Genomic DNA, 9,797 nt, shown 5'->3' on the forward strand with positions numbered 1-9,797 from the left:
CGAGCAAAGAGCGTGCCCGACGGGCCCGCCCCCCCCTGCCATGGCATCTTCCCGCTGTCGAGCGGGGCCCTCGCCACAGCCAGGGAAGCTGCTGGGGAGTTTGGCAGCCTGAGCACCCGGCTCCAGGAGACGGCACAGCTGGTGAGTTAGGGCAGAACTGCCCAGCCCACAGCCGAGCCCTACGCTCAGGCCTTCAGCATCAAACAGAGTGGCCCGGGGGGACAGCTGTGGAAAGAGCGAGCTGTGATCAACCCCCAGTCTCAAACTCAAACTCTGTTTGAGACTTGATTGTTTGTGCAACTTCAGAAATTCAGGATTTTGTGAGTGGGAGACTCCCTGCCGCCTGCGTGTGTCCTGCCTCCCCCCGGCACAGGAGACACAGAGCTGATGGCACACAAGAGGCTGTAGAAATGTCCCAAGGAAGCCTGTCCTCCTCCTGGGTTGGGATTAGTGTGGCAGAATGGGTGGGGATGTGGAAACCCCTCTGAGTCCGCAGGTTTACCTGCTCTAACACTTGACACAATGTACCAGAGAACGTGTGTTAGTGCTGGTACAGCTCCTCTACAGCTCCTCAGGTGCTTGCAAAGATACAGTGAGTTTTCAAAGTCATCCAAAAGCCATTTCAAAGGTGTTTTAAAAAGTTTAACAACCTGTCCCTCTTTCAGAGCTTTCCTTGCAAATCCAAGCATCAGTATTTAACATCTGTTTAAACAGTGGCACGTGAAGAACAGGGAATAGTGTCATTTCAAAGGGCCCTGCCCAGTTCGCTCCGAGTTGAGGTAGGGCTGCTGAGATTCCGGATCGCGAAGTGGCTCCAGCAGAATATTGTTGTTTGCAGATTGAAAGGACAGAGATGTCTGTAACTCAGATTCAAAGCACCACTCGGCAGCTTGTGGACCAGATGAGTGTAACGAGGACGCAGATCGAAGGGGATGTGCGGCGCATCCAGCAGTTCATCCAGCAAGTTCGAGACTTCCTGTCAGGTAGCGCTCTGTGAGCTGCAAAGTGTGTGTACGCAGGTCGGTTTGTGCATGGAATAAATGCCTTTTACAGCAATGTTATGTATGAGAGAACAGAACACGAGCAGCAGCTGAACAGCTCACCCCAGTGAAGCTCTCGGGGATCCAGTTTATCATGAGTGGGTATTTATGTAGCAAAGGTCATGCACATCCTCAGAGGCAGCAAGACAGGCTTGGGAGTGGCTTCTGAAAAACAGAAGAATTTCACGGCACACGAGTCTGTGACTTTTTCAGCAGTTGGCCAGCTGACCTGCTCAGGCTTAACCACGCTTTTCAGATCAACCCAAATTAATCCCAGTGTTTTATCTGTGTCAACTTCCCTGGGATGTCACCGGGGCAAACCCTGCCTGCTTCCTTACACAGACCTTTGGAGGTCATCTGTGTGGTCCATGAGGCAGAAGGTACTACGTGGCCCCAACCTGCTGCGCATGGGGCTTCGTGGAGGTGTCTCCAACACCCTTTTGGGAACTGCTCTCAAATACTTCTTCTGAAAAAATGGATTGGATTAACATCACTGGAGAGCTGTGGAGGAGAGGTGGTCCCTTGTCCGTAGCACAGCTAGTAGCTTGCTTTGAGCCCTGCTCTCTGCTGCAGAGCCTTGGGCCACTTCCGGGGCTTGGGGACAAACCTGTCCCCACGGCTGGGGCGCTCCCCGGGGGTGCCGGGCAACGTGGACACAGAAAAAAACTTCCGGGGCTTGGGGACAAACCTGTCCCCACGGCTGGTGCTCTCCCAGGGTTTGCAGTCAACGTTGACCGATGCAGAGAAGTTTACCGGCAACATTCCCTGACCAGAGGTAAACAGATGGCTCTGCTCTGGGGCGGACTGCTAATGAGACGAGAATTCCTCATCGTCCTATAAACCGCTGGGATGACTTATTGTTCTCAGACAGATTGTAATAACATAATGAGCCTCACGAGCATTAGCTGAATAAGAAAATCAGGTCATTTGGTGCTGCCTGGTGTTAATGATGAGTGAGGATATTTCTGAGCTAATCGCTGGGCTAATGTCCCATGGGACTCGCTTGCTTCTGATCCTCAGATTTATTAACTTTTATTTGTGAAATAAAAAAAGGCTTGTCTTGAAACACAGCCTTGTCTGCTCAGTGAGGTCTGCCTGACTGCGCCCTGGCCTTAGCCATGGTGTTCTTGTTGCCAGAGTAGAGGCATTATTTCAGTCCTTTCCTGGAAGTTTCGCTGATGTGAATGAGAAATACATTGAATTCAAGGGGATTAAATTCAGGGTGGACCCCGGCAGCTGTCTGAAATGAAGAGACAGCACATGAGAGCATGCACGGCAGGATGTCTGCCCTCGTCCTCCCTGGCATTGGCACTCCCCCCTTTCCCCTCTCCCATTTCTGACACCTTCTGTCTGTTTGCTTCATAGACAAGGACACGGACCCTTCCACTGTCCAGGAAATCTGTGAGTCTGTTCTCTCTCTGCATCTCCCCACGGATGCTGCTGCTGTCCGAAGAAAAATGACTGAGATCCAAAATCTGGCGACTAAGTTGCAGTGCCCGGAGAACATCCTTGCCCAGACAGCCAAGGACATTGCCAAGGCCAAGCAGCTTCAGCAAGAAGCAGAACAAGCCAGGTCGGTTGGGGTTCAAGGGCTTTTGGCAGCTGAGGGTCACTCGGTTAGAGCAGACGTTGTGATTCTCAGCTGGGTTGAAATCTCGTTCTGCTGAATCTGTTCTGACTTGCACAATCTAAAGTTTTAGGCCGGGATCTTCTATGTCTATAGAGTGCCTAAAAGAATGAGTCTGCAATATCTACAGTCACCTCCCTGCTGCCCCAATAAAAAAACGTGGCTGCCAAGAATAGATCCTGTTATAGATACTAGAGCAAGGAGGTCTTTACCGAAAGCAACGGAGGCTTTTCGCTGTCTCTTGAATCCCTTTGATGGGAGATGACAGGGTTGCCCTGTATTACTTGATGTTGGTGACCTACTTCCTAATTGCACAAGAGAGCACGAGGAGATTAAATGGGCTGTTTGTTTTCTGTTTGGGTGAAAGTTGGGAGGATTATCCCATGGTCCCTTACAGTAATTACAGAGTGTCCTTGCAAATTTGGAGCATCTGCTTTGTCACATGTTGACTTGCAGCAATATCCCAGTGAGAAGGTTAGTGGGATAAGTATGTAAACTCCTTGGTATGTCTGACACCTGCTTAACCTGCCTGAAGCAATGAGGCAAGGGAGCCTGCCTTGCTGCAGAGAGCTCTATCACCCGCCCTGAATAGTCCCACTACCAGGAGAGAAGTATTTGTTGAAACTGGTTCCATGGTTGGTGTTTTCCTTTCAATACTTTTTCTTGCACCATTTTTGAAATGAATGTTTTCAACTAGTTTAAAGGAAGGTGTTTCCTCTCTCCGTCCCAGTTCATCTCCTCTGCCTAGGGGTATGAATTGGAGCTAACACTGCTCTCACTGCAGTGCAGTGTGTCCAGGCGTGTGGGTTTGTGGCTTTTGAGGGAGGGGGACTACAGCCCTCTTGGTAACAATCCTGTCTCGCTTCTCAAGCTTCCTTATTTTGCCTCTGCAACCTTGACCTCCAGGCTCTGCAGGTATCCACACTCACTCCTGGCCATCTCCCACATTTCCCCAGGAACCGGGCGAATGCTGTGGAGGGCGATGTGGAAGAGGTGGTCGGGAACCTGCGACGAGCAAACACGATGCTCCTGGAGGCCCAGGGTGCTATCAGGGGCTCTGGCTCTTCCCTCCGGTTCATCCAGGAGCGCATTGATGAAGTGAGTGATGCACAGTGACTTCCCAACAATGCTGCTGTGACCTGCTCGCTGCTCCGTTAAAACCTCCCCACTTGGTAGAGTCCGGCACCAGCGTGGCTGGGAAATGGGGTCTGATGAAGCTTTTGCTGTAAAAACCCCTTCTTTCTGCTGTGCTTCACTTGTGTTTTTCTCCCAATTCCAGCCCCTGCTCCTTGTTGAAACCCCACTTCTCCGATAGATCCATCAGGCAGCGGTAGCTGGTCCCTGCACAGAGGCAAAACACCGTAGGAGAGGGTTTGGGTGTGATTTCCTTCTTAACACTTTTAGATCGAGGCTGTTCTTGGGCCAGCCGAGAAGAACGTGCAGTCCGTGGCGGGCCAGCTGGACGGGCTGATGGAGCGGCTCTCGCAGCTGCAGCGCAGTGCAGACCAGAACCGCCTGAGAGCCACTGACACGCGGCAGACGGCTGAGAAGGCGGGCGAGCAGGCCAGGAGTGCGCAGCAGGTACCGGGCTCCAGCATGTTGCTGGCCAGGACGGTCACAGCCATGCTCTGCTTCCCCACTGCCGATGGACAGCAAAGCCGGCTGTGTCCTGGCATGGTTTTGGATAAGGCGAGGAGGCTTTCCTGCTCAAGCCGTGTTGTTGTATCACTCCTCGTTCTGATGCAGTTCCCCACTGCTGAATGTTTCCAGGACCCTTCTCAATTCTAATGCCTTTTGCTTATTTGCTTTTCCACAGGCTTTTGAGCAAGTGAAACAAATGTACGCTGAGCTGAAGAGAAGGATGGAGCAGAGCCCAGCCCTGGGGGAGCACGGCAGCAGGGTGCAGAGCATAGACCTGGAGGCACAGGCTCTGTTTGAGGACACCTTGGCCATGATGCTCAGGATGGAGAGTAAGACTTTGCAAACTCAGTGTAATAATCTCATGCACTGGGGAAGGGCTTTGCCTCCCAGAGGGGGAAGGGAGACAAATCACAAGGAAGACAACCCGCTTTTGGCATTGGGATGGGCTGGATTTGGGCTGGATCTGCTGGTGCTGGGCCAGTAAATCTGGAGTTTGCTGGGGTGCGTGAGCCGCTGTGCAATGCTGATGTGCTCCTGTATTCCTCCACATGCTTGCTCCCATTTTTAAGCATTCAAAACTAATGGCTTTGTTCAGAGCAGCCATGTTGAGGGGGGAGAGGGAGGGTGGGTGTTGATGGGGAAAAGGAGGAGTGCAAGATGTTAGTTTTTCTCAGCCCACCAGAGCTATTCAGGAGGGAGGTGGAGGCTCAGCCCCGCCTGCTGGGGAGCATAACGGCCATGAGCCGTCCTCCTGATGATCATATAACCTTCTCCTGGCCTCTCTCCTCAGCTTTAGAGACAGAAATTCAGCAAAGCAACAAGGCTCTGATGTCCAAGTCGGCCAGGCTGGCGGGCCTGGAGGAGCGGGTGGGAAGGATCCGGGATGCCATTAACAAGCAAGTCGCCTACTACGAGAGCTGCTCCTGAGTGAGCTGCCTGTGCTCCGCTGGCATCGCCTTCCTCCTCTGCAGACACTGACTTGTATTTATTCCCATTTTCCGGCTGGAGTCTCACAGACCTAATGTCCCTGTGTTTAGCAAGTTGAGTTTCCCTGCCTCTGGAAAACAGCCGCCTTGAGCACTGGCCTTGGGCGAACTGGCTGAAGCTGCCTAGTGGTTGGAGGAAAAAGGGGGAGAGACATCACTCTCCCACGGCAAATAAAAACAACCCCAAAGCTGTTATTTCCAGAGGGGTTTTTAAACCAAGAATTTCTTTCTTTTTCTTGTTTTGGCAAGTCAAGCTCTTTTGAATTTCTTTCTCCATTGTATCTATACAACATCCCTGTATTTGTACAAGTAAGAGCAACGCAATCTCATACTCAAAGGTGAAGTCAAATGTCTTGTTTCACTTTCTGCTTATTTACTGTGTAATGCTTTGCCAGAAAAATCCCGGAGGGAGCAGGTCTGCAGATGCACAGGGAACGCTTTAGCAGGGACTTAATAGACCGTTTCCATATCAGATTTCTATGAATAACCAAGAGGCACTTTACAAAAACAAAACTCAGCTTTATTAAGCAGGTATTTATTGTGCAATTACAGACTTGGAAGCAGGGAACTTAGACCTTGCTGTGACGATTGTCAGACACGTGGAGGTTGCTAGCAGCTTGTCTCTCCTCTTGTAGCCCAAGCGAGATCTGGGCAGCTGGTGGATGCCAAACTTCGGAGTGGCGCAGCTTGAGACTAACAAAAATCCAAGGAGTGCATGGGGTGAAGGTAGTAAAAATAGCTGACCTGCCGCTGAGTAACACTCTGCATGGCTTTGGTTTAGAGAATTTAATGCACTTCTTATGCATTGGACAACCAAACGGGATACAGAGAACAAAAGCTTACAGCGCCGAGCGATGTCGTATGGATTATATACACTGAACATACTCGCAGTAGCCTCAGGCTTTCCCTTGCCTTCTCCCAGCTTTAACAATCCAGAAAGAGCCCGAGGTCACTGCAGGGATGGATTCCTGGGACTAACGTGCTGCTGCTCCTCACCAGCCAGTTGCTGCCCTCTGAGACGCTGCTGCCCACTGGTGCCTGGCAGGACACAGCCTCCTTCCTTGCTTGCACTGTTGATGTCTGGCTTTGAAGTGCAGAAAAGAGTAAAACAGCCCTTCTGTTTTCTACAAGAGAGAGAGAATTCAGCTGAGGCTTGAACTTTGTTTCATGAGATTGCTGCCTTCAGAATGCGCTCTGATAATACGCAGCAGCATGGGGGTGAGGAACAGCTGAGGTCCCTTTGTGTGCCTTACTTACAGAGGGCTATTACATGACTGATCATTGGAACAAGCCTTTTTGGAGCCTATAGTAGATCTTACTTGCCTTTGTCTCTTCTATTAATCCTTTGTGTATGACAGTCCTGTTTGTACAATATCATCAGTACAGTGTGTCATAAAGGGTGATAGGAGGTAGGTCACCTTGTGTAGCTTTTGTGGAGAGCTCTGCTAGCGTATGCTCGCCTTTGAGGAATGTTCTTTATCGCAGGGTCTAATAGCAATACTTCTTACTGCTCGTACGTAACATGGTCTGAATGATAACAATTTAGGTAGTCCAGAATTAACCCCAGCTATGGTCAAACAGGAGGAAACTGTCATGACTGTTTTCTGCTCACCTACAAAACGAGCATCTCTGGGCTCTGGTAACAAAGCAACTTAAACTGACCTGCCTGGACCAAGTCTGGGCAAGGGGACACCCTTCAGGCTGCAGAGATGTCATGTGCTGCCTGTGCTCAGCCATGGACCAGCAGCCTCTGGTCAGCCTTTTGCTCGTGCTCACAGCTGAGACCCAGCTGAAAATCCCTAACCCCAGCTATGAGGCTGTTCCATTCCAGTGTGATTCCCAGTGAGTAGCTTTGAGTAATTGCAGAGTTTGAGATGACAGGCTTGTGCTTGGCTCCCTTTCACACATTCCATGAGCAACCCTCTTGTAATGTAGAAGCTGGACTCAGAGTCACTGCTCTAGCCTTTAATGGAAGCTGACAGACAATTTCTTCCTTGAAAGATGGTTTGTTCAAGGCTTTTCCTGTTGCAGAAAACCTGAGTCAATTTATTTCCTGTACAAGCACTTTGCTATTTGTGCCTTTCCCTTTTATGTGTCATAAAGAGATTAATTAAAAGGAGCCAGTGATTGGATTGTGGAGCACTTACCGCTGGCGATATTGGGAGCTCAGTGGCTGCCTCCTCATCACATGATCAAGCAAACTCCAGTTTGCCCAGTGCCACAGTGAGAAGAGTGTTTACTGGTTTTCATTGGAACGAGAACTTCTGATTTGAAGTGACTGGTTGGAAATGGGAGAATTGGAAGAGAAAGAAAAGAGGAATAGCAATATTTACCATCAATCTGCAGGTAAATGGAAATTGTGTTTTTAATATAAGGAACATCAGCTGCTGGAAGCAAAGCAGAGCTGGGTGCAAGTCAACACCGCAGCAAAAGCAGGGCCAGTCACTCAGCACCAGCTCAGTAATTGGCAGCAGCAGCTTTAACCACAGGCAATTCCACTTCTGGAAAGCAAATGTGGTGGAGTCACTGGAGTGTGGCAGTGGAGCGCTGCTGCCTCGGCTCCCCGCCAGCTCTGCCACCCAGCCTGGGCACTGTGCCTGCCTGATGCACCTACAGGCACAGAAGACACTTGGCTGGGCACTGCTCTTTAGCCAGTCAAAGCAGTTGCTTCTGTCCCTATTCCTTCCTGCCTCCATGTCAGGCTGGCAACTCATGTGCCAGGCAACTCCTTCCAGAGGTAGGAAGAGGTATTCCCGTACACTTTGAGGGAAGTTATGGCTAATGGCCAGGATACCTACTGGGATTTTGTGGATTTTTTAAGCAGCACTGTCTCGGAGCAGAAGGACGTCTTGGCTTTCTCGTGGCCCATGCAGGCTGGGCTGCAGCCACAAGAAGTTCTGGTTGGTGGGCTGTGGTTGTCCGGCAGGATGAGGCTGCTGCCTGCGGGCAGAGCTCCATTCTCCGAGTGGCTTTGCAGCTTTTCCTCTCTCATTCCTGTGTCTTGCTCCAGCTGTGTGGGAGGGTTTGGACAGCCCTGCATGGGCACGAGAGGGAGTGACGCGTCCTTGTCGTTGTTCGGCGTTGCTGGCTGGCTGCCCACCATGGGTGTGTTGGGTCTGGACGCCTCCGAGGCTTGTACAACAGGGAGGGTGCTGTCAGCTGCTGCATGACCGTTCATGTGGAGCTTCTTCATGTGGTGCACAACAGCTGCGGCGTTGAAGGCTTGCTGGGGAGGAAGACAAAACACCCACAGTGAGCACCTGGTGATGCCAGGCTGGGTGGATACTGTGGGACAGATGGGCTGGCCCCTGAGGGTTAGGGGTTAGGGTTAGGGGAGTGCTGTGTGGGCAGTGGGGGCACAGCGCTGGACTGGTGAGCACTGGCTGTTTGCACAATATGTGGGAAGTGGGATGTGCTCATTCCCAGCATAAACACCACAGTTTCCCTTGGGTGCAGACCGCTGATGCTTTTGACGATCACAACCACTTCTACAGGAGGAAATGGGGGGAACAGCTGGAAATTACCCTCTGGTGCGAAACAGAGACTAGAGCCGAATTTTGAAGGCAAGTATTTAAAATGCCATCGTACATGTGGCATCCCTCTTTCCACCTAAATTCTTACTAAAACTCTTGATATAAATGAAGTACCAATTTATCCTCAAGGCTGAAATGAGGAAAAGCTGGATTTGGCACCCAAAAAGATCTGCTGATGGAGCATGAAATTCACCCCTTCCATATAAAGGCAATAATTCTTCTCCCCTCCCCTTTACTTTCTTGGTGAGGCCACTGTAGTGCAATATTTGTGGTGAATCTACCAGCATGCTCTGCAGCGGGGAGTGCTGGTCCAAACACGCTATATACAGTAACTGCATACGATTTTCAGGGAGCCTGTGGAGGATCTCGGCTTTTGGGCTCACACCCACGCAGCCGCAGCCTGGCTTATTGCTCGATGGCAGCGACTGGCATTTGTTAGTGAAACGGCTCCGGGCTCCCACCAGCCAACAACTTACCCTCCATTTGCTCTTTGCAAAGTTTTTCTGAATCTGAGCACTGACAGATGGGTATATGTCACGGTGAAGGGCTGTATTTCCATTAATCCTGCAGATGGGAGAGAAGAAAATGGGCTCGTAGGCAGATGGCATTTGTAAGGCATTCCACATTCTGGAGGCAACTAACTGCTTTGTATGTTCAATCAGCAATAATTAAACCCAAAGGAAAAACAGCAACAAAATGTAACACAAACACACACTTCAAAGCCTGGAAAAGCTCAGGATGGGATTTCTTCTTTGCCTCTGTTTGTGGAGGCAAATATGCACAAATTGCATCTTTAATTATTCATCATTTTCTTTCTTTGCACACAAAAAAAGAAACACCCCGGGCCAGGCGGAGGCAGACGGTGACGTTAATACCGGGGGCTGGGGAGACACTCCTGTTCTCAGCTACCACTGAGCACGTGGAGCGAGACGCGGCGGCTGGGAAATCCCGGTGGCCACCAGCCACCGCC

The 9,797-nt window shown here is 50.7% G+C and overlaps 2 protein-coding genes across 2 annotated transcripts in view; one reads left to right on the plus strand and one right to left on the minus strand.

Annotated features, from left to right (window-relative positions):
• Window positions 1-5,235, plus strand: part of LAMB3 (laminin, beta 3) — a gene marked incomplete at its 5' end in the record, with an annotated part of 14,696 nt that extends 9,461 nt beyond the window's left edge. Inside the window, 7 exons of the mRNA XM_010143604.1 lie at window positions 63-141; window positions 839-983; window positions 2,406-2,613; window positions 3,624-3,765; window positions 4,072-4,248; window positions 4,484-4,637; window positions 5,099-5,235. Coding sequence (XP_010141906.1) covers window positions 63-141; window positions 839-983; window positions 2,406-2,613; window positions 3,624-3,765; window positions 4,072-4,248; window positions 4,484-4,637; window positions 5,099-5,235 — 1,042 coding nt within the window. The remainder of the gene's footprint in view (window positions 1-62; window positions 142-838; window positions 984-2,405; window positions 2,614-3,623; window positions 3,766-4,071; window positions 4,249-4,483; window positions 4,638-5,098) is intronic.
• A 2,243-nt stretch (window positions 5,236-7,478) lies between these two features.
• CAMK1G (calcium/calmodulin-dependent protein kinase IG) overlaps window positions 7,479-9,797 on the minus strand; it is a 9,282-nt gene continuing 6,963 nt past the window's right edge. The window contains exons 9-11 of the mRNA XM_010143603.1: window positions 9,304-9,391; window positions 8,093-8,520; window positions 7,479-7,572 (exon numbers count right to left, since the gene is read on the minus strand). Coding sequence (XP_010141905.1) covers window positions 7,479-7,572; window positions 8,093-8,520; window positions 9,304-9,391 — 610 coding nt within the window. The remainder of the gene's footprint in view (window positions 7,573-8,092; window positions 8,521-9,303; window positions 9,392-9,797) is intronic.

Source organism: Buceros rhinoceros, unplaced genomic scaffold (genome assembly GCF_000710305.1).
Source record: "Buceros rhinoceros silvestris isolate BGI_N320 unplaced genomic scaffold, ASM71030v1 scaffold6289, whole genome shotgun sequence".
Lineage (NCBI taxonomy): Eukaryota > Metazoa > Chordata > Aves > Bucerotiformes > Bucerotidae > Buceros > Buceros rhinoceros.